This window comes from Mus pahari, unplaced genomic scaffold (genome assembly GCF_900095145.1).
Source record: "Mus pahari unplaced genomic scaffold, PAHARI_EIJ_v1.1 scaffold_11271_1, whole genome shotgun sequence".
In the NCBI taxonomy this organism is placed as follows: Eukaryota; Metazoa; Chordata; class Mammalia; order Rodentia; family Muridae; genus Mus; species Mus pahari.
In genome coordinates this window covers 3,759-27,838 of record NW_018391719.1, presented here as the reverse complement: position 1 = coordinate 27,838, position 24,080 = coordinate 3,759, and the positions used below count along the sequence as shown (strand labels likewise).

General features: G+C 45.5%; 1 protein-coding gene across 1 annotated transcript in view; it reads left to right on the top strand.

Annotated features, from left to right (window-relative positions):
- The first annotated feature begins 14,339 nt into the window (after window positions 1–14,339).
- Window positions 14,340–24,080, top strand: part of LOC110314669 (butyrophilin subfamily 3 member A1-like) — an 11,600-nt gene continuing 1,859 nt past the window's right edge. Inside the window, 8 exon segments of the mRNA XM_021188919.2 lie at window positions 14,340–14,682; window positions 15,668–15,761; window positions 17,238–17,588; window positions 18,380–18,661; window positions 18,774–18,974; window positions 19,181–19,201; window positions 19,283–19,309; window positions 21,367–21,393. Of these exon segments, the coding sequence (XP_021044578.2) occupies window positions 14,509–14,682; window positions 15,668–15,761; window positions 17,238–17,588; window positions 18,380–18,661; window positions 18,774–18,974; window positions 19,181–19,201; window positions 19,283–19,309; window positions 21,367–21,393 (1,177 nt within the window). The 5' untranslated portion in view covers window positions 14,340–14,508.

Below are 24,080 nucleotides of genomic sequence, written 5' to 3'. Positions count from 1 at the left end.
TGCAAGTTCTGTGACTCTAGAGAACCCTGACTAATACAGTGCCAAGCACATAATCTTGATTTTTCCTGTATAGTCCTGATCAATAANTCCTGGGTGCACTACCAGGCCTCTTAAGGTAGATGAAGAACACCCAAGGAGTAACCCTACTGTATTTTTTGGCAAAGGCCCAGTAAAATCTGTGTCTATTAGTTGACACCTTAATTGAGGTGTTAATACTGCTTGGGTGGTGGCACGGAGGTCCAATCCTGCGGAACCCGGAGTGGCTCTGCGTGGGGGTCTGGAGGACACATGGACACTGCTGTTTGTTCTGCCCCATACATTTGCGGGCCCTGGGGTTGAGGGCCCCTCTTCCCATTTTTTGTCTCTGGATATTCCTGAGTAATCAGTCTCCCTTGAATATCTTTTACAGACCTGCATTCATTAGCCCAGTGTTTCCCTTTATGACACTTAGGGCAGATGCCAGGAATGCTAGCCTTTTGTGGTTTTGTTATGTCTTGTCTACATTTTGTTATGTCTTGTCTACATTGTCTTTTTATATGTCCTGTTTTCCCACATTTGTAGCACTTGATCACACTTCCTTTATTTGCTGATAAAACTGCAGCCGCCAGTCCAGAATTGGAGAGGGGGGCCTCCGATCTCTCTGCATGCCTTCATCCAGGCTTGCAGTCCTTTACCTTTCCAGGGGGGTAATTGCTTGCCTGCATTCTTTGGTAAATTGCTCATAGACTAACTGCTCTATGAGAGGCATAGCTGTATCCTGATCTCCAAATATCCTTCCTGCTGCTTCCATCATATGAGCTACAAAGTCTGAGAAAGGCTCATTAGTGCCTTGTATAATTTTAGTTAAATTGCCACTAACTTCTCCCTTATTGGGTAAACTTTTCCAAGCCTTAATGGCTGCTTATTTTATTTGTGCATAAACTTGTACAGGAAATTGTGTCTGATTAACGGCCCATTGTCCTTGTCCAGTAAGCATATCGAAGTTCCAAACAGGTTGTCCTGCGGCTGCATTGTCACGAGCTTGAGATAAACTATAATCATGCCAAATAGATTTCCACTCTAGATAGTGTCCCATGGAGAGAACTGCTTTCACCACTTGGGTCCAACCAGTAGGTGTCATAGCCATATTAGTCAATCTCTCCACCAGAGACTGAGTATAGTTTGCATTAACTCCATAAGTCCTCACNGATTCTGCTAACTCTTTTACCAACTTATGTTCAATTGGCTGATAAAATCTANCATTATTGGCATCCTCAAAGACAGGNAANGCCNNNTGTAATTTTCTANGTGNTTGGTGAGGAATAAAAGAAGATTCACCCACACTGCTGCCTGCATGCACGTACAGTGGCGGAGCAGTCGGGGCTGTTTTTACTTTCAGTTTTGCATTAGGGCCGTACCTTTCACGTTCATATTTGGCTGCAGCCTCTTTCAGGGTTTCCTCATCACTGTCTGACCTTCCTCTAATACTTGCTGTCCCCATTTTACTTGTGCCTCGCATTTCTTATCTTCTATACATGCCTTCACTAACTTCCACATTGGTCTAACTCCAGCCNCAAGCACTTCCTGTTCTGCAGCTCTTTCAATATCCTTTCCTAATTTATCCCAACTAGGCAAGGTCAGCGATCCTGTGCAAACAAACCAGGGCGCTATTCTATCAACTTCCTTTATGAACCGTCCTAAATTATCTTCTGAGATTTTTAATCCTCTCTCTTTCAAAAGAGCCTGCAATGCNGCGATCATNTTTTTTGATGGAGTGTTTCCCATGACGCTTGTTTATCTACACAAGACTCACACAAGGGGCCAGCGGGGTTTATCTACACTCGTCTTACTGGATGGATAACTGAGAATTGCATTTCCGACCACAACAATACTCTGTGCAGCACATGAAAAAAATGAGGACACAGAAGCCAAATGACATTAAGAGGAAGAGAATCCATTACGGGTCGAAAGCGTAAGGAGTCATATCTCTCAGAGCAAATCCGGTATACCTAAATCAAACCTACTGGACGATACCCACATTACATGGTTCTGAAGCCTACCAGAATTCTGGGGTCTCTGCTGTGCTGCTGATGTTAGTTCCCAGGATTTTGGTACCACTTCAGCAAAGAAGAGATGCAACAATAGGATTCTTCCACAAACGTTTTATTGTTGGGTTAATTGCTAAAGTGAAAGACCCCGACCCAGAAAATATGTATCGTTTATATATGCTTAGGACAGTGTGGAGACTCCTGATTGGATATGCCATCTGGACCTCATTACCATTCTCCGGGATGAGCAGTGACTCGGCAGAAACCCGAACGCACATGCACACATTGCTTGTTTACAAGGAAAGTACACAGGAAGCCAGCGCCATCTAGTGATGGCGATTCATCTGGCTTCCCACAAAAAAGAATAACTCCCACCCATTCCTTAAAGTAGGAAAATGCAGAGATAGGCCAAGAGTTGAAATCGCCAACGGAAATTGGTTCCACACGGGTTCCGTTTAGACTCAGAATCTGGATCTGCAACCGCTGCTGCATCTGTTCCAATTCTCTAGTCCAATTCCCTTGCAAATAAGCAGAAAGATTAGCACAACAGCATTAACTACATAATGAGAATCAGAAATTATATTGATGGGATTAGGAAATCTTTTAAAGACCTCCAAAACTACCAGACATTTCACTAATTGAGGGGCATTAGGTAAAAATTGGATTGTAACAGGTTGCTCATAAACCACATAACTCCCCAATCCCGTTTTAGATCCATCAGTATATATATCCAGAGCATCAACAATAGGCACAGATGCTGTAATCTTAGGAAATATTATAGGATGACATGATACAAATTGCAACAAGGGGTGCTTGGGAAAATGATTGTACTGGAGCGTTTACTGCCCAGGTGCTCTGTGTCTTACTGTTGCCACGGGATAGGCTAAAGCAAGAATCACTTCAATAACATAAGGCTGGGCAAAGAGGACTTGTGCTGAGTCATTATTGTTATCAGATGGGCAGTGGAAGTCAGCGCCATCTTGTAATGGTTAATTATATGGCTCGCAACATCTCCCCATATTTTATTTTTTAATGTTGATCACACACTCAACATATGTGACAGACCATGTAACTCTGTAAGGGAGCAACCTCAGTTGTTGGAAGGGTACCTCATTGAGGTGGAGAGCACAAGCCATTGGTCAACACATGGGTGAAGATATAGTTCTGATTCCCCAATGATGCAGAGAGGGCTGATTAAAAAGGGCTATGTACAATGCCTTCATCTGGGTTCCTCACCCAGTGAGATCTTGACAGGCATCTGTGTCAGTTTTCTGGGGAAAGGTTCTTGGAGACTACCTTTATGCAATCAGACATATCCTCCAGAGGACACTAAACTGGATACTAGCTGCCCTCTGTGCAGTGCTTAGCCTCACATCCCATGGTAATCTGGCTGTCTGGGTGCTAGCTCTGAGCAGGCGAACCTGCCCCTTCTTTTAGCAACTGGTAGTCACATCCAAAATAGAGCACTGGTCTGAACAACGCTCTACCATCATTCATACTCATGCACACAGGGTTGAGATTTTAATCTATTTTTAGTGAGGCAAGCCACACAGCCACACAGCGGGCTCTTCTCCACTGTCCATAGCTACAAGAGCCTGATATACCACAGTCCTATGTCTGGCATGATCTCTTTTTAGATGACAGAAGCACCACAAGCAGATGAACGCAGCCAGACACATAATAGCAACCATAGCAGCCATGCCTACCCACTCTTTAATCCAAGAGAAGGCTCAGGTAACCCATGATGGTCTAAATAACCACCTTTGCGCACAGCAAAATTTCCCCAGAAGACCATCCCTCCCCAACCCTTGAGGAAGCTGAAGGTCCTCTGGATCATCTTCAACCACTGCTGAGCGATGGCAATCTCCACACAGATGTTCCTGTTTCACAGGACAAATTAGCTGCACGAGAAAAATTCTGAAACTACACAGAGGTTACACTTAGCATTATGATTTGAATATATAGAAGGCAGTATTTTGGAAGCACCATTTACACCTGACACAAACACTAATTGTTCCAGAATATTCAGCTGAGAGTTAACAAGGGAGTTGAGCATTAACAAGGAGTTGAGCCAGCTGCTTTGATTTAAGTGGGAATGAGGGAAGCTGGCCGAAACATGGATCTGGGTCTCCACCTTCAGATGACCCATATGAACTTCCCTCCTCACTCTCCCGTTCTCTAGCCTCTCCTCTCCTCTGCTGGCTTCTCACCCTCACCCTTCTGCCTCTGCTGCATGAGCCCCCATGACACAATGGACATAATTTTAGATGTCTCATGGGAGCTGCAGTAGTTGGCCTTGGGCGATTGGGAAAGCAATCTTTTTTAAAACACTCAGCCTGGCCATAGGAAAACTTTAACTTGGTAGAATACTTTCCACTTTCATTCACCAGGCAAAATTTAATTAAACTCAAAATTACTAACAGCTGCACCAACACCTCTCTTATTTTCATTTTATAAGCTCCATCAAAATTTGTCCTTGCTCCGGGATCCTTATCGCCCCAATTCCGGGACCTTATTGTCTCCTTATCTCTGGAGAACCTTATCGCCCCTACTTACCTTAGGGGTGAGCTCAACAAATCGAGCAGCTTTAATTCAGTTAGTGGTGGATAGAGGGGCTTAGGGCCCTCTCCATCCTCTTTTCGAGGCTCTTTATTTTTCTTATCCCTTTGACTTTTCTTTTCCCTTTCTACCTTTTGTTTTCTGTGCGCTCCTATTCTTTCGTTTTTCTGTTTCTGACATGCATTCCTGATGCTCCTGAAGAAATCTTTGCCCCTCCTTAACAAACCCTTCACACTTCTTGCCCTGTATACAAGCCCTAATCAGTTTCCAAAGTGGTCAAGTGCCTGGTTTCAGTTTCCCTTCTTCAGCCTCCCTACTTATATCTCGCCCCAATTTCTCCCAGCTGGGTAGCATTAGTGATCCAGTTGGGGCAAACCACGGGGCTATTCTGTCAACTTCTTTAAGAAACGATTTCAAATTTTCTTCTGAGACCTTTAAGTCATGTTCTTTTAGCAATGCTTGTAAAGTTCGTATCAAGGGAGTTGACGGTCCCACACCCATATTGTTCACTCTCAAAAGGCTGATAGAGTGTTATTCCCATCAAATGCACTTGTGCCCTGGATGATGACAGTTAAGGCAGTAGCACAAGAGCAGGATCACTATAAAAATGACTGGGAGGACAATGGCTGCCACTACAGGATCTACCCCAAAGGAAAGCATACCTCTCAGAGACTTACATTAATCACTCCCCGTAATGCAGTTCTGAATCCTCCCTGTAACGGGGGTCCTCGCTCGTGCCTGCAGATGTTCATGGTTCCCGGGTTTCAGCACCACTTGTAGACGCCCGACTCGCCAGCAAGGAAGATGCCACAACAGGATTCTTCTGCACACATTTATTGGGAGAGTTTGATTGCGAAGGCGAAAGACCCTGAGCCCCAAAACTGGTGCTGGTTAAATAGGCTTAGGAGTGGCGTGGCCATACCTGATTGGTGTTGCTTTCAGTCCCTCATTTGCATGCTCCGGGATGAGCTGTGACTTGGTGTGAAAACCCTTTTGCACTTGCGCACATTGGTTGTTTACCAGGACTTGCAGGCAGTATCCAGCAGTAGCCAGCGCCATCTTGTAATGGCATTATATGGCTTCCCACAGTTTCTCCCTGGGGCAAGCATATGCAAACTATCATAGCTGCCTGCCTTGGGTTCAACAAGACAGAACTGAGCTGTTTTGTTAAACTGTAAGTGGACATGAAAGTATATTTGTCGTGGTATAGAGAAATTCAACTGGCTGTTACAAAAGTATTATTTTATTTTGTAATTCTAGTGACCATTTTTAAAGTAAAAAAAAAAAGATGGTGTTGTGGGAAAGTTGGTTTCACGATTATACAGAGAAAGGTAAGGCCAACATCTGGCCCCAGCATTGCCTCATGTGGACATCACTGTCTCCTAATTCAGGTCTCAGGCTGACCAAGGTTTCCCTGCTACCCTACTGCATTGTGAGTAGCTGTGAGGGAGGGAACTGCAGAATGAAGGAAGAATAGAGGGTGAGGTGGAGGTGTGGAAAGGTGTGGGGGGAGTGAGAGCTGGAGAAAGGGAAGAGCTTTGGGGAGCTTTGCAGGGGGAGAGGAGGAGTGTGTGTTGGGGAATTGGTTAAATTATCACTCAGGAACAAGGACACATCCAGGAATCACTGGGAAGGATTAATGGAATAGACACGGTTGGTGTACGTGTGTGGGGTAAGGATGAGGGGGCTATACAGAGATGAGATGGGGACCAGAATATGAGGGATCAGTTGGGAGAGTTTGAAGGAGGACAGTACTCAGAGAGACAACTGGAATGAGGTTGGGGAACATGGACATTTCTGGAAAGAGGTAGATATCAATGGCAGTGGAAAGTCTTAGGAATTTTTTGTGATGACCCTAGCTAAGACTCCTAGCAATGGGGGTTATCAAACCTGAAACAACCACCACCTATAACCAGATAAGACTTCCAATGAAGGGATTAGGACACCAACCCACCCACAAAACCTTAGACCCACAATTTGTCCTGCCTACAAGATGTGCAGGGGTAAAGATGAACAGAATTGGAGGCATGAGCCAACCAATGACTGGCACAGTTTGAGACCCAAGTCATTAGAGGAGCCCACCCTTCTATTGTCGATGGCACTATCAATGATACTATGTTATACTTGTGGACAGGAGCCTAGCAAAACCTTCATCAGAGAGGTTTCACCCAGCAACTGATGGAAACAGATGCAGCTCAATGTTAGGCTGAGATTTCGAGAATCCTGCAGATAACTGAGAAGACGCATTGTAGGAGCCAGTAGGGTCAAGGACACCACAAGAAAACCAACAGAATCAACTAACATGGGGACATAGGGGCTCACAGAGACTGAACCTCCAACCAGGGAGCAAACACAGGACTGACCCTCTGACATGTGTAACAGTTGTGTAGCTCGGTTTTCATGTGGGACTCCTAACTGCAGGAACATGGACTGTCTCTGACTCTGGCCTGCTTTTGTGACCACACTTCCTACTGGTCTGCCTGTTCTAGCCTCAATAGGAAAAGGAGTCTGACTGCACTTTGATATGCTAAGGTCTGTTGATATCCATGGGAGGCCTCCACACTTCTGAAGAGAAAGGTAGAAGGAAAAGGTGTGTGGGGAGGATGGGAGGTGGGTTGTGAAGAACTGGGGTTATAGACAGGTGTCTAAACTCTGGTCAATATGTAAAATAAATAAATACATGAAATAAATACAGGCATTCAACTTAAAAAATTGAAGTGAATCTTGACTGGGCAGTGTTAGCTTCTGCCTTAAATCTCTAGAGTCAGGAAGATCTTTAAGTTTGAGGCCAACCTTGTCTAAAGAGTGGGTTCTAGTACAGCCAGGTCTCCTCAGAGAAACCTTATGTATATATAAAAAAAGGTTTTATTCATCAAAATGAGTATGGCTATGAGTTTAGTGGTTATATTATAATTTCTCTGGGAGAGAGATCAAGCTAACTGTTCAATGAATGCCATTTACAGGAGCAAGGGCAGGCTATTTTGAAAGAAAGTCTCCAAATTTGTGTTACAGGAAAGGAGAATAGACTTTGGACCCCTTCCAGAGTAAGGGTATAGATCAGATATGATAGGGGAGACCTCCTGAAACCTATAAAAGATCAAGAAAATCAAAAAGGACAGGTAAAAGGTTCATTGTGTCATTGTTCACATGACGTGAATGAAGACTTATTACAATTGGTTATTGAGAAAATTACTCATAAAAAAGCTGTCTTTCACCTCCTCAAACAAGGAACAAAATTCATCTAACTCATCTGTGCACTCTACACAATCCATATGAATATCTTCATGGTACTAAAATTTTGGTTGTGAGATTCATATATTGCAGAATGTACAGCTCTGACTAGATTCATCTGCTGGGATGCTCAACTGACCTGCTGTCCCAGTGCCCTGCTTCCTGTTGCTGTCCAGAGACTTGCTTCAAAAACAGCTTTAAGGCTCTGTGCCCGAGTGTAGGGGAATGCCAGGCCCAGGATGCAGGAGTGGGTGGCTTGGTGAGCAGGGGGAGGGTAGAAGGGATTGGGGGTTTTTGGAAGGGAAACCAGGGAAGAGCACAACATTTGAAATGCAAATAAAGAAAATATCTAACAAACAAACAATCAGACAAAGAAAAGAGTGCTTGGCCCATAGGGAGTGTCACTGTTAGGAGGTGTGGCCTTGTTCAAGTAGATGTGGCCTTGTTGGAAGAAGTGTGTCACTGTGGGAATGGGCTTTGAGGTCTCCTGTGCTCAAGCTACACCCAGAGTGGCACACAGTCTCTGCTGCCTGCTGATCAAGATGTAGAACTCTCAGCTCCTTCTCCAGCACCATGTCTGCCTGTGTGCCTCCATGCTTCCTACCATGATGACAATGGACTAAACCTCTGAAGTGTATGTCAGCTCCAATGAAATGTTTTCTTTTATAAGAGAAAAAAAAGAGAATGGATGGAGGCAGCTGGAGTGGGAGGATCAAGTCAGGTAGTAGAAGGGAGAAGGGCTTGTTGGAGGGAACATGGGTAGAGAAGACTAAAAGCAAGGGGTAATTGAGGGGCTTTTTCAAATAGCGTGACACAGGGTGTATCAACCACCCCAAGGCAGGTCTCATATTCAGGAGTCATCTTCCAGTGTAGAGTGGAACTCCACAGCTTTTTGTCTGTTTGTGCTTCCAATTGTTTACAATTTGATGGGTTTTGCTTTATCATTTGTTTTTTTTTTTTTTTGGTGGTGTTTTATTTTGTTTTCTTAATTTTGGGGTTTTATTGTATTGATTTTTCTTTGTTGTTGTTTATTTTTTCTGAAAGAGCTTAACATTTAGTGGGTGTGGGGATGGGCTTGAAAGGACTTGGGAGAGGAGAAAAATATGGTCAAAATATATTTCAATTTAAAAACTGTTTAAATAATATAAATGTAATTTATGGATAATTAAATTATATTATATTAAATTAAATAGAACCAAAAAAGAAAACAGCTTTAGGATTGCTCCTGATTCCAGGTCATCTCTTGTCATTCAACCTTTCAGAGGGAAAGAACCAGTCAGAGCTACAATCAAGCTCTGAAACTTACAAATATACAGAAACTGGATAAGAGATGCAAAAGCTAGGTTTCTTAAGTCTAACCAGTCTTTCTAATTTCCCAGCCCCTCTCCAGCCCTTTAGAGAATTTCTCATCACCGTTCTCAGCAGGAGGAAGTTGTGGAGAGTTGTCATCCTGATCCCTTGGGGTTGGGTGTCTGGTTCTGGTTATTTTATAAATTATAGATAATTTGAAAATGATCTTAATTTTCAACAGGAAAGAAATAGATGAGATGGATTACTAATTTTATTCTTAAAGAAAACATTGTATATCCATAATCTTAGTTGATAGAAGTTTTTATAGCCGGGTGTGGTGACATGTCTTTAATCCCAGTACTCCGGAGGCAGAGGCAGGCAGATTTCTGAGTTCGAGGCCAGCCTGGTCTACAAAGTGAGTTCCAGGACAGCCAAGGCTATAAAGGGAAACCATGTCTTGAAAAACAAAAACAAAAACAAAAACAAAAACAAAACAAAACAAAAAAGAAGTTTTTATAATTGATATAAATTGAAATTATAATTTCTTACATTGGTGCAGAATTCATATAATGATACAGTTTAAGTTTTAAGAATACTGAGGCTTAGAGCCAGACCTAATAGTTGCTTTACAGACTAAGATGATTAAGTAACAGAAGTTAAGGGCCACATAATAAAGTCAGCGTTATGTCACATTCTGATTTAATTATAATAAAGTGTTTTCAGTTTAGCTCAATAGAAATGGCTAAGAGTAGTTAAGGTTTAAGAGTTCAGGCTGGGCGTAGTGGCGCATGCCTTTAATCCCAGCACTCGGGAGGCAGAGGCAGGCNGAGGCCAGCCTGGTCTACAAAGTGAGTTCCAGGACAGCCAGGACTATACAGAGAAACCCTGTCTCAAAAAACCAAAAAAAAAAAAAAAAAAAAAAAGAGTTCAAAGGTACTTTATTAGATAGTCTTCAAAAACACCAAAAATCCACAAAATATGATATTGAATATTATTTCATGATTAAGGATCTTTTGACCATGAGACGTACCTGCTTCTGACAGCTTTTCCCACTCCCCTTTAAAGAAGAATTGGACATCTTTACCTCCAGGCAAGATTGCTTATTGTACAAGGTCGCCACTGTACAGAAATTGCTCATATCATCTACAGACAATGTTCTGTTTAAAAGGACAAACAGAAGTGGGATAGTTGACAACTAAGCCCTGCCAAGACAGGGTCAACTGGTCCTTCATATTTCCTCCTTCACAAAGGTCTGCCAGATGGTTCTGGGCCAGAAGGCTGAGGACAGATGATCCAATATTATAAGAAATATGGACTGTCCAGGTAGGCAGCTGTCTGTATAATGTTTATAAGTTTGGGAAGCTATGTTTGGTGCTTCCTATATACTCAGGTAATACTTAATTCATACTCGGATTTCTGACAGGGTTGAAGACTAGTTACAGTCTCATAATCAAACTCAAGTTGTTTAGCATTCAGAGAGAGGTTATAGAGTGGAAGACATGGTTTCCAAGTGATGTTTCAGGTCTAAGCATCATTCAGGGCTAGAACTGTAAGTCTTTAAATTAGTAATGATGGTAGAATATTTTATCCAATTGATAAACATGATGGACTAGATGTTAATTGTCATATCTAGTCCTTTGTAATTTACGTGTACTCTGTAATTTGCAAGATTATTATGGTTTTGTTCAATTTATTTCTGAGAGAAGAGTTTTTTTTTTCAATTGGACAGAAAAGGTGAGATGTAGGGGGTGGTTCTGATGCTTTGATGGGGAATCTGCATGTGAACTCTGAAGGTCCTGTTTCCCAATTGGTTCTTGATCTATCAATAAAGATGCAGGTTAGTTAGCCCTCACCCTGCCATCCAGCCACTGCAGGCCCTTCAGCCTGTGGTCCACATCTAGGGTCAGGAACCCCTCACTGCCTCCATGCTGGCTGCAGCGCCCCCCATCCCCAGGAGCAGAAGCAGATGCTGGGGGAGCATTTGTTCCCACTTATCCAAACAATGCATTCAAACCTGGCTGGAAAAATTATTGGGATGCTGCTGGAAATGGACAACTCTGAGCTGCTGCACAAGCTGGAGTCCCCTGAGTCTCTCTGATCCAAGGAGGATGAAGCTGTGGCAGTCCTGCAGGCTCATGATGCCAAGAAAGAAGCTGCCCAGAGGTGGGCACTGTTGCTGCTGCCACCTCTTAGACAAGAAAAAAGAGTCAACAGCCAAATAACCCCTCATGGCATCCAGCTAAGGTCTGAATGTGTCCTCGTTTGTCTGTGGACCTCCACACCAGGAACCAAGTTACAAATTCAATAGGTCATTTTGTATCGGAAGATCAATTATGAAACACCTAGAAAATTTCAATTATAAGAATATATTCTCTGGGTTCTGTCCTGACCCAGATGATAACTTTTTTTTCTATCGTGGGTTCTGTTTTTCCCCCATCCCAGAAATTGATTTTGATGTACCCAAGACTTAAGTTTCTTGATAAAGGAAATAAAATCTCTCAATATCTCTCTATTAAAAAGATGCTATTTTATGCCCAATAAGCTCTCCTGAAGAGGCGGGACTTCAAGTTTTCTTGCAGGGAGGCTAACAGAGCCAGAGAGGACAAAAGATTTGCCATGCATGGGGGTATGGGGCGGTGGGTTGAGGAGAAGGAGCCATCAGCCATGGGAGATCTCAAGAAGAATGGCCATTGGCCGCTTCCCCAATTGGACCTGTGGTATCAGGAGAGATATTAGAAACATAATTAAGCTGAGGGCAGATTTAGGGGGCAGAACAAGGAGAAGGAAACTGAACAACTGAAGTTGAGGGCAGATTTAGGGTGTTGAGCTGGGAGTGAAGCCAAGGAAGCATTAGAAGTACCCAGCAATTGAGTCGATAAGGCAGGCTGACAATAAGCTAATGTGTGTGTGTGTGTGTGTGTGTGTGTGTTTCATCTGCAGAGCTGAGGGAACGTGGGTGGGGCTGGTAGTGCATTCCACCCAGAGCTTAAAGCTGGGCAGCAAAATCTCAACTCTACAGATTGTTCTACTTCAAACTGAGCAAAACTCCTCCATGTGTGCCCTCCATTTTTGCCTGTTACTGAATTCCATATGTCCTCAAATTGACTACCAAGAATCACATCTGATACCAGTTTGCCAGAGCTACCCAGGCACCATATTCATTGTCTCCTCTTTATGCTACAAGTGATAGTGGTCAAAGGTCACCAGAAAAAGCGCACCTGAGAGAAGCCTTTTCCTGGTCTCGATGCAAAAATTCTTTATGGGGCTGGAGAGAGGCCTTAGCGGGTCATAGTGCTTGGTGTTCTATCTTTCTTTTTTTCTCTTTTAAAAGATTTATTTATTATACTTACATGAGTACACTGTAGCTGTTTTTTAGACATATCAGGAGAAGGCATCAGATCCTATTACATATTGTTGTGAGCAACCATGTGGTTGCGGGGAATTGAAATCAAGATATTTGGAAGAACAGTCATTCTTCTTAACCGCTGAGCCATCTTCCCAGCCTGTGCTTGCTGCTCTTGCAGTGGACCCTGGTTCCTTTCCCAGCACCCACATAACTGTGCACAGATACCCATAGTTCCTGCTCCCAACACCCCCTACTGACTCTGTGAGCACCAGGCATACATGAGTTGAACATAAGGACATGTAGGCAATACATGCTTCCACACTGAACAATAATGAGTCTCTAAAGAGGATCCTTCATCTTTTATTAGGTGTATACGGTGGGCACATGTGTGAGTACAGTCAAGTGGGAATCCGTGTGCCCTGTCCTGGCTCACATGTGGAGGTCACAGGATGGTGGTCAGGTCTGTTCTCACCCTCATGTGTGTCCACGATCAAACTCAGGTTGTCAGGCTCAGTGGCTAATGCTTTTTATCTGCTTAATCATGATGTCACCTCTTGTTATGCTGCTGATGTTTGCCTCTCTCTCTCTCTCTCTCTCTCTCTCTCTCTCTCTCTCTCTCTCTCTCTCTCTTTCTTTCNTTCTCTTCCTTTCCTTCTTTCATTTGCCTTTTTCTTTTTTCTTTTTGAGTGAGGAGCCCACTACAGAGGTGACCTGGAACTGCAGAGACCAGGCTGGACTAAAACAGACACAGATCCCTGTGTTCCACCATTGCTGGTATTAAAAATGTGTGCTGGGTCACTCAGGATCCAGAGTTTGAGACAGGGTTCACATAGCTCAGGCTGACCTTGAACTCACTATGTAGCTAAGGATGGCTTGAGTTCTTGATCCTCCTGCCTCTACCTTCTGAGAAGTTATATTTATGTTTACCGTTGCGGGTAAGGTTAGTGTTGTTAGGGTTAGAGTTAGTGTTAGGTTAGGATGAGGGTTATGGTTAGTTTTAGGGTTATGGTGATGGTTAGTGTTAGGATTTATTTCAGGGTTAGTGTTAGGGGTAGAGTTTTTTGGGTTCAGGGTATGATTATGGTTAGGATCATTAGGGTTTGGGTTATTGATATGATTAGTGTACACAGTCTAGGTCATGTTTTTATAAGAGCAATGACCTCTGGCTTCTTTAGTAACAGCTATTGTCAATACAGCTGGCTGTGACTTTGATGCCCCATGAGAAGACACAATGCACACCCCATCCAGGTTTCCTCAGCTTCCTCTAAGGCTCTCTGATCTGCTCCTGGTCATTGCCTTCCCCTGTCATCCCCTTTGGGAGGCTTAGGGTGGGGACTCAGGAGGAGATAAGGTTTGTTTACCTCCAGGCACCTGGAGTCCAAGGTCCCTTGCAGGTTCCTGCTTTGTCTGTGATCTTGGGTACTGGGGTTGGGCTGGGCTGCACACAGGGCAGGGATTGTGGTAGAAACTCCATGTTTCTGGAAGACATACCTTCTCCTCATCTTAGTAGTTTCTGGAGCTGGACCTAGGCTCAGGACATCATCTCTGTTTGGAGATGTGACAGGAGTTGATTTAACTCTGTTGTGTGCAGACATGAGCTGCTCCTGATGCTTAAAACAGATTCAATAAAGTTGTGTTGTCTTTTTTGTATCATCTTTTAACATTCCATAAAGTGTAGGTCTGAGAAGTCCCCCCATTGGACAGGGTGGGCAGTGGTGGGAGTAGGGGTGTGGTTGGGGTGGTGAGGTGAACCTTCACCTCTTCCTGACAGAACATCACATTCAGAAGGAACAAACGCCTAGGTCACATTACTGGAGCTTTCAGTTTCGGTGGTTGAAAGTCTAATTGCTCTGTTGGCTCAAAGGGCACTGCCTGAATAGGCAGGGACTCTGTTCCTGTTCCTGCCATCTCCTCTGCTGCTGTCTCTGTTGTCCTCATGGTGGACACTGTTCCTGCCCTGTCTCCACAGCTGCTGTCTCTCTTGTCCTCATCATCTCTGGAGAGGCTGTGACAACTTGAGTCAGGCTGTACTTCTTGTCTGCTGCTCTAGAAACCATGATCCGAGACAACGCAAGGCTGGCACTGAGGGGGGCAGAGATTAAAGCTGTGAGAGCCCCTTGGAGAGTAATAAGGTGTGAGAGGAGGATTTGGGTTCTGCTGGGTCCCCTTGTCCCTGAGCTTCTCCTGATGAAGTCACAGCCTTTCAAAGCTGGGGACAAAGAGAAGCAGGTAGGTGGGCACTGAAGACAGCTGGGGCCTGCAGAGGAAGCAGAGAGGAGACTATGCTGAGTGAGTTTCAGCAGGTCACCTGCCTCCTGACTGAGTCTGGAGGTTTGGGAAGAAAAATGTTTTCTCCCTTCTCTTTTTTTCTTCTCTCTCTCTAGCCTAGCTCAGGCCTTCCCTGAGCCCTCCCCTGCCCAACACTCACCTACCCCAGTTAGCCTGCCTGCTCTGGCCTGCTCTGGCCTGCTCTGGCCTGCTCTCTCTGGCCCTGCATGCTCTGACTTCTCTTCTGTTCTTTCCAATTCTGTGTATACTCAGCTTGGTCATTACCAACAGAGACTATGAGGATAAACCTGTGCTGTGGGACATGTGTGTGGCACCTGCTTAGTGTGGGTATAATATCCTGGTACCATGCTGGGGCTGGGCTTTTCCAAAACCAAAAGCCAGGACAATACATTTGTGATGGGCCTGTCAGCCTTCTTGGAGGCCTGTGTGTCTCTGAAGATGCCTGTAAGGGGCTGGTCACCATTGTGGAGCCATAGAATACAGGCTCCATGCTATTCCCTAGGGAGAGGCATAGGCTCCCTATTTTGGGGACACATGCAGTTTGCGGATAAGGGGGAGTTGGAGTCATGGTGTCTATACTGGGTTCTCCTCAAGGTTCTGAGAAAGGAAGGATCTATAATTCTGGGTGAGCTTGGCTGCCCTGAGCTGGGGCTGAGGTGGGAGAAAAGGCATAGCTTCCTGGAAATGACTTGTGTGTCCCCAGCTGCCCAGTCTGCTCAGGGTTGAGAGGAGACCAGGCTGGGCTGTTTGTCATTGTTGGGTTGTGTGGCGCCTTCACTCTGTGAGCATGGATGTGTTTGGTCCTGTGCGCTGATCTCCTGCCCTGAGCAATGCTGTCTCTGATGAGGGGTCCAACATCTGGGTGCATCTGGCCTCTTACCTCCTGCCTCAGGTGTTGATCTGCCTCTCCTCTTTTTCTCTTCAGTTCGTCTGGACATGGAAAATCACCGCAAGCCTTCTGCTCTTCCATGTCTCCTGTCTGTTTGTCCTTACACAGCTGCCTAGCTGGGTGACCACACGTGAGTCTGTCCTGGTCTGTCTTCCCGTGTCTCCCTACAGGGGTGGAGCTGCCAGGTTCTCTGCAGGTCAAATGTGCAGGAGACTCACTTAAACCTGGCACCCAGGATTTCCCCATTTCTCCATTTACAGTGAGTTAGTAATGAAAATCTAGGTGGGCATGTGTGCATGAGCCTCTGAGAGGCTGCCACTGGAACATCGTGAGTCCTTGGCCAGCCTGAGCTCCATAGCCAGACCCTACCTGGGGAGCATAGCTGGGATAGCCTTGGACTGGCAGTGTGCCTGGGGTGTGAGGAGCTGCAGAGGCCAGTGCTGGCTGCAGCAGAGTGACTCAGGGAGAGAGAGGCAGGAGCTGTGCTGGGGAGGACTGAGGTGGGAGCAGCCCTGGGGGCCTGGTGATCCCTGGTGGGAAAAGCAGAGTCAGGACTGAGCCTCGAGCAAAGCAGGGACAGGCTTTGACTCCATGTTAGGGTCACAGAAGTGGGGTTCGGAGTCAGCAGACAGGTGTCCTGGTCTGTCCAGTGGCAACAGTGTGCTAGGAACAAATGGAGCAGTGCAGAGTGAAAAGGAGTTCTTGGGGTCACAGTGCCTGTGTCAAAGTCCTCCAGTTTAGAGGGCCAAGGGTTCCTAGAGTGAGGCAGACAATCTTCCTTCTTTATCAAGAAATGATCAGGGCATCTCGAATCTGTTGGATTTTTCAGAGAAGTATGTTTTGTCTGTATATACTTTATTCCATGTAAATGGGCATTTTCCCTGAATGTATGTCCATGTAACAAACACCTGTATTTTTGATGGCCACAGAATCCAGATGGGAGTTACAGGGAGTCATGATCCATCCTGTGGGTGCTGGGAATTGAACCTGCATCCTCTAGAGGAATCACTTGTATCTTAGTTGTTTAGCCATCTCTCCATCCTCAGCTCTCTGTTTTAATGTTCACATTACTCAGTCGATGAAGAAATTGGCTGATAGCAGGATTTAGGATTGGGTGTTGGAACTTCCCTGGGTCTTGTATGAGACCAGCCAGTTACACCTGTATCTCCTAAGGTGTGGCCATATAATGGATTGTGTGAGCATCTGTAGTGATCTTTATAAATTTATGATCTTGAACCCACCCAAACATACTGAGACTAAAGCTCTTACCAAAGAGTCAGTTCCCTGAAATACATCTGGTGACCAGGTACATGCAAGCTGGAGAAAGAACACCAAAGGGATTCCTTCATTGAAAGGTCTGTGGCAAGGGACACAGGCAGAAGAGATTTTTGTTTTTTTGTGTTCATATCATTTATGGGATGTACTGCTATGTCCAAAGGTAACTTGAACATTAGTGCATTAGTTAGTCATGCATGCCTAATGCATGGTGCATAGAGCAACCCCATCCATCCCTTGCTTTCTGCTGGGATGATTTTCCCCTTCAGAGTGTGTTCTCTGCATCCTCCTGTGTCTCTCCAGCCTCTCACTGCTACATCTGTGTCCACAGAGGAGTTCCGGGTCTTTGGTCCCTCAGACCCCATTGTGGCTGCTCCAGGTGGGGAAGCCATCCTTCCCTGCTCCGTGTTTCCAGCCATGAATATGGAGAACATGGAGGAGCTGAGGTGGTTCCGCAGCAGCTTCTCAGAAGCAGTACTTGTCTATCGGGACCAAGAGGAGCAGAAAAGAGAGCAGATGCCTGATTATTCCTGGCGGACCTCTCTGGTGAAGGACCAGTTCCAACAAGGCACAGCTGCTCTCAGGATCCAAAATGTCCAGGCATCAGATAGTGGGATATACATCTGCCACTTCAAACAGGGACACTTCCATGAAGAGGCCATCTTGGAACTGAAGGTGGCAGGTTGGTTAACTGATCCCTGTTCTGAAAACCTTGGTGACCTGTGTGTGGGAGGAAACTGAGGGGTCACTCAGCCCCTTATTTTCTGTGATGTTTTGAGAGAAGTTCTCATGGTTGCCAGACTGTCCTTGAGCTGCAGTGCAGTGCTGGGCTCACCCGGGTGCTCTCGTCTCTCATTTTTATCTCTACTTATTTCTAATTTCCCAGTTTGAGATGAGAAATGGGTAGTAAATACCTACATAGATAATTCAACCCAAATTCTAAAATGTGCTGTGTCTAGGTCTGTGGGTTAGGGATCCTGTTGGTGTTATGAGAATACCAGCTGTTGGAATGTATAATTTAGAGGGGTCGTCAGGAAATTCTCTGTGTGTTAGTGAGCAGTCAGTGAGAAATGATGGTCAATGCTATAGGCAAGTGATGGAGGGGAAGAAGGAAGGATGCTCAAGGTTTGTCTTCCCTGAGAGTAGAGCTGGGTGTGGGCCTGCCATGAGGGTCCCAGGTGTGTGGATAATGGACAGATGGAGTGCTGGTTCCCACCTCAGGGCTCCTGTGTTCAACTTCCTCCAGGTTCATCAGGATCTTGTGGTTGATACAGGAGTGGTCTGTTCCCCACAGTGTGCTCTCCCATCTTTCCTCTGTCAGGCAATTGGGGCTCAATCTAGTCCCAATGCAGGAATGCCTTTTCCCTTCAATTCCCATCTGTCCTGTGAAAGGTTCCCATGAGTCACATAGTTGCTCCTGGGGTCCCTCAACCTACAGTGGGTTCTAGGCTGTTCACATCTGTTTTCCTGCAGCAATGGGCTCTGTCCCTGAAGTGTACATCAAAGGTCCAGAAGACAGTGGAGTGTGTGTTGTATGCATGACCTCAGGATGGTACCCAAAGCCCCAGGTGCATTGGAGAGACTCCAGAGGAGCGAATCTCACAGCATCCTCAGAGATTCATCATGAAGATGCTCAAGGACTGTTCAGTATAGAGACCTCACTGGTGGTGAAAGAAAGCTCTGTGAGGAATGTGACCTGCTCCACCTTCAACCCAATCTTGGGTCAGGAGAAAGCCATGTCCATGTTCCTCCCAGGTGAGAGCTGTCCCTCACTCCTTCAGCGCCTGTGTTGTGATGGTCTTCATGGAGTGTGGTGGACTGTCTCTCCTCAAGTTCACCCATTACTGTCTCTCTGCTTGGGCCACAGAGCCCTTTTTTCCCCAGGCCTCTCTCTGGAAGCCAGCGTTTTTTGTGACCGTGACCATGATGGGACTCCTAATCTTAGGGACAAGCTATCTTCTCAGCAGGGGATGTTCTGCAAGACTGACCATGCAGGAGATAATGGGGAATCTTCAGCATGAGAAGGATGAGTTACAGAAGACAAAAGAGGATGCTCTGAGGACTACTAGTAAGTCACCATAGCAGTGAAGGACAGGGTCAGAGTCCTCAGGAGGGCCCACTGTTCTGGCTTCAGAGTAGGTGGAAAACAAAATCCAGAGAGGATGCCTGGGGTCCTTTGGGTCAGGTGGCCTGTAGTTCAGAGTATCAGGACCCACACTGTGTTTCCTGTCTTCCTCTCAAGTGTACAGACTCCCTCTCCTCCCTGTTTTTCAGACACACTCTGGAAAGAGCTTGGTGAGTCCTGCCTTTCCTCCTGAGCCCGCTGATCCCCCAGGAGCCCAGGAGCTCTCTTGACTCCTGTGTGTTGCTTTTCAGATATAAGAAAAGCAGCTTACATGGCAGGTGAGTGACTGCCCCAGTGTCCCAAGATTCCACGCGTGTCCTTTCCTTGATTCTCAGCAGAGTGGGTACCCCTTTCTGAAAGATGGAAGCCTGGTGTTTACGCTCCTTCTGATCTATGCCCATTGCTTGAAAATGTGTGACTCTTGGGTTAGTTCGGTGCCCTGTGTCTTAATCCCAACACTTCATGATATTTTTATTACTTGCTTACAGTCCAGTAGCTCTGACTTCTCTCTGCACCTGGGATCAGACTGCAGTGTTAACATTTCTGTAAAGAAAGTGTTTTAGTTAGGTTTCTATTGCTGTAAGAAAGTAATATAATCTGTGGATGGAACAGTTTATTTGTTGTACATATTTTCAAATCACAATTTGTTAATGGGGAAAACAAGGGCAGAAACTCAAGGCAGGGACCTAGAGCAGGAACCTGGATCAGGAACTGAAGCACAGACCACAGAGGAAACCTGCTTCCTTGTTTGCTCCCAATGGCTTTCTCAACTGTCCTGCTGACTGACTCCAGGACCACCTGTGTAGGGGTGGCACCGCCCAGAGTGGGCAGGCCCCTTCTAAATCAATCAATCAATCAATCAATCAATCAATCAATCAATCAATCAATCAAGAAAACCTTGCTGCCTTGCCTACAGCCAGTCTACTGGAGCCATTTTCTCAGTTGAGCCTCCCTCCTGTCAGATGATTTTAGCTTTTGAAAACTGACCACACCTAACCAGCAAAAGAGGCTTATCAGTAAAAGAGGTCAGAGATGCAGGAGCATGACCTGCACCCATTCCCCAGTCATCTCCCAGGGGTCTGCTCCCTTAGCACTGAAGGTGTTGACCAAGTGAGGGGTAGAGACTTGGGTTGCCTCCCTCATGGGAAGGAGATGGGAATGTTCCTGCTCCTGGTATAGGTGTCCCTGGCTTTGGAGTTGTTTCACCTGAGGAAACACTGGGTGTGTCTCCCATGAATTCACTTCATATCCTCACTTATTATACACATTGTATTCTTCAGCACACCTCCAAAAACACCTTAAAAAAAAGAGCTGATGTTTTGTTTGTTAACAGTGAAGCTGAATAATTATAGAATACCGGTGTGATTACTACCCCTGTTATTATTTTCCTTTTTGAACTAGATGCAGCTTTTTACAGCTAAAAACCACACAGAAAGGCTGGAGAGATGGTTCAGTGGTTAAGAGCATTGTGTGCACATCCAGAGGGTCTGAGTTCAAGTCCCAGCAATCATATGGTAGCTCACAACCATCTGTAATGGGATCTGATGCCCTGTTTTGATATGCAGGTGTACATACAAATAGAGCACTTATACATGTAAAATAAGTACATTTTATTTTTGTTTATTTTATTTATTTTTTTTTATTTGAGACAGGGTTTCTCTGTATATCCCTGGCTGTCCTGGAACTGACTTTGTAGTACAGGCTGGCCTCGAACTCAGAAATCAGCCTGCCTCTGCCTCCTGAGTGCTGGGATTAAAGGCGTGTGCCACCACACTTGGCTAAATAAACACATTTTAAAAAATGATTTCAAAAAAGCTGTACAGACCAGGGGGCAGCAGGGGAACTTACCCTATAATGCCATCTTTTTCTTCTGCAGTTCTGGGAATTTTCCATAATACTCTTGTGCCTCTGCATTGCAGGAGCCAGCTCCTTGGGGTCCTCTCTCCACCTAGGCAAAGCCTCACTGTTTGAATGGGCTGAGGAAGGTTAGCTTTGAGTGCAGCTATTCCTATTGGGTTCTCATAAGAATGTTTTCATTTACCCAGAACAAGGGAAGGCCTGGGCCAAGTAGTGGGAGTGGGTGGGTAGGGGAGCAGGGGCGGGGGGGGTTATAGGGAACTTTTGGTATAGCATTTGAAATATAAATAAAGAAAATAATAATTAAAAAAAAAGAAATACTCTGGTTTATACACTACATTATAACACAGAATTGGAGAAACATAATCCCCAAATTTTTAGAAAAAAATAAGACAATATATTTCAAATTTGTACACATAAAAAGCTAAAAATAAAGTAGTTAGTATACATTGAAAAAAAAGAATGTTTTCATTTACAGCTTGGAGGAAGGCCCAGCTGTATGCAGGTATGTGACTCCTGTAGACTGCCCCCTTGTGGGCAGAGCACTGCCTCAGCTAGAGTTTTTCCTGCTGGGATGAAACCCAAGACCCAAGCATTTCCTCAAGGAGGAGAGTGTTTACTTGACTCACACTCCCAGCCCCTGTTCTCAGCAAGTCAGGGCAGGACCTCAGGCAGGCAGGAACCTGGAGGCAGGAGCTGTGGCAGAGGCATGGAGGATGCTGCTTGGAGCATTGCTTCCGGTGGCCTGCTCAGTTTCTTTTCTCCTGTATCCTGCAACCACCTGCCAGGGGATGACAGTGCCCACATAGGCTGGGTCCTCCCACATCAATCACCAGTGAAGAAAATGTCTCACGGCCTTGCCTACAGGCCGGTGCTATGGAAGCATTTTCCCTATTCAGGTTCCTTGTTCCCAGATGACCCTACCCTGTGTCACCTGACATAAAAGCCAGCAGGAAGTAGATGTCATCCTCTTGAGCTGTCAGAAAGTGTGACTACTCAATGGAGACCTGCACAGGATAGAGCCCATTAGGAGACAAGAGCCACAAAGGTTTCCTTCCCCCAACCCAAGATTCTTTCTTTGTCTCCCTGTCTCTGTCTCTGTCTCTGTCTGTCTGTGTCTGTCTGTCTGTCTGTGCCCTTGTATCTTTGTGTGTATGTTGGCATGAGTGTAGAGTTCTCAGGACAGCCTGTAGAAGTCATGCTTAGTCTCGCTCAGTACAGCACCATTACCTGCCCTGTCCTCTCAGTCCCCCTCTGTGATTTATAGATGTTAATGGCAGCTGGAGGAAGGTCTTCTGATCATGTCCTTCCCCACCTAACTCTGCAGACATTTAATGGCTATCGGTGAGAGAGACTTTTTCCCTTAATTATCATGGTTGCTCACCCATAGCTGGTGTTTCTGTGAGGAACTCTAATTGAGCTGATTGTCTGTTTCCACAAGCTGTACCCGGTTGAGTCTTCCCTTTGTCTGCCGTTGGCATGCTATGTGTGTGAGTAGACATTTGTTCATCTCCCCAGCAGGAGTGTGCACAGCCATGGTTGTTGTGTTTCCTGACCTCTCTTTCTTCAGCTTCTGTCATCCTCTTCTCTCTCCGTTTCTATTCCTGCTGCCCCAGGATGAGCTAAACGTTATGTTGTCCCTGACACTGCAGGAGCCTCCATAGCTGACTGCAGGGATTCCTCTTCAGACTCACAGCACACATTCTGGGTTTGTCTCTTGTCAGAGTCAGCATGGCCCCGTCTGCAGCCATCTCCATCAGTGCACAGCGTGTAGGTGCAGGGTTAGTGGGGAGTCCAGCTGCTAGCGGAGACTGTGGAGGAGGCCATGCTGCCCTTGAGGATCAGAAGTGCTGCTTTCAGAAGATTCCAGAAGTCAGCCTAGGAGGTTTGGGAGTCAGGTTTTTGTCTCTGTGTCCTCCTTAAAGTTGGGGTTCCTGTGCCTTTGTCTCAGTTATGGGTTCCTTTGCTTTACTGTGTTCTGGTGTATTGGTGTTCTGTCTCTGTCTGTGTCTTTCTATCTGTCTTTCTATCACACACACACACACACACACACACACACACACACACACACACAGACTTTATTTGTCTCACCTAGAGAGTATGGGAGCTTTTGTCTCACCCCCCCACACACACACCCTCTGTCTCCTTGTCTGTGCTTGGCATTTGGTCCCTGTTGATTCCTTCTTCTGAGACCACAGGTACTCAGGGATTGGGTGTTTACACCATGAGTTCTGATTCTGGTGACCAGTGCCTCCAGGATGTTTAGGGTCTCGCTGAGGCATGAGTGATCAACTTGAAATCACACTCAACTTCCTGTGATGGTTGTATTAGGGGAACCCAGATGTGAGTTAGAATTACTCATAGGCATTATCTCTCTTTTTAAAAAGATCTACCTACCTGCCTAGCTATCAACTGTCAATCCATCCATCCATCCATCCATCCATCCATCCATCCATCCATCCATCCATCTATCCATCCATCATCTATCTATCTATCTATCTATCTATCTATCTATCTATCTATCTATCTATCTATCTATCTATCCATCCATCCATTTATTTATACTGTGAATGAGTGTTCTTTGTGAATGTGTGTCTGTGTGCCATGTGTATGTCTAGTGTCCTTGGAGTCTAGGTGAGTGTGTAAGTCTCCTGGAACTGCAGTTACAGATGGTCATGAGCATCCATGAGATGGCTGCAACCTGAAGCCATGTCTTCTGCAAGAGCACCAAGTGGTCCTGGACTTTCGTTGCTTGTTGTTCTGTTAGATCAGGCACTCAGCCTTGCAGGCTCTGTACTGTAGAGCGCCATCCATGCTGCTGCTTTCTCAGACAGGGCCTTACTGTGTGGCTCAGGCTTCTTTCTAATTACTCACGAATATTACGTTGCTCTCAAACCCACCGGCCTCCTGCTTCATCTCTGTCCCTCCCTCTCTCCCATTTTTGGAAAAGTTCTGATTCAAGGATGTGTAGCTTCCAGGATGCTTGTGTCTGGAACCTGACAAGGCGCAGTGAGAGGATGCTTCTCGGCCTTTACTAGGGATGGGTGTCAGGTCTCTCTCTCAAGTCTTTATTCTCCAATAAAGACTATAGCACATGTGTATGTGTGGTTTTATGTGTATTTCTCTCTCTCCGTGTGTGTGTGTGTGTGTGTGTGTGTGTGATCTTATGTGTATCTCTCTCCTTGTGTGTGT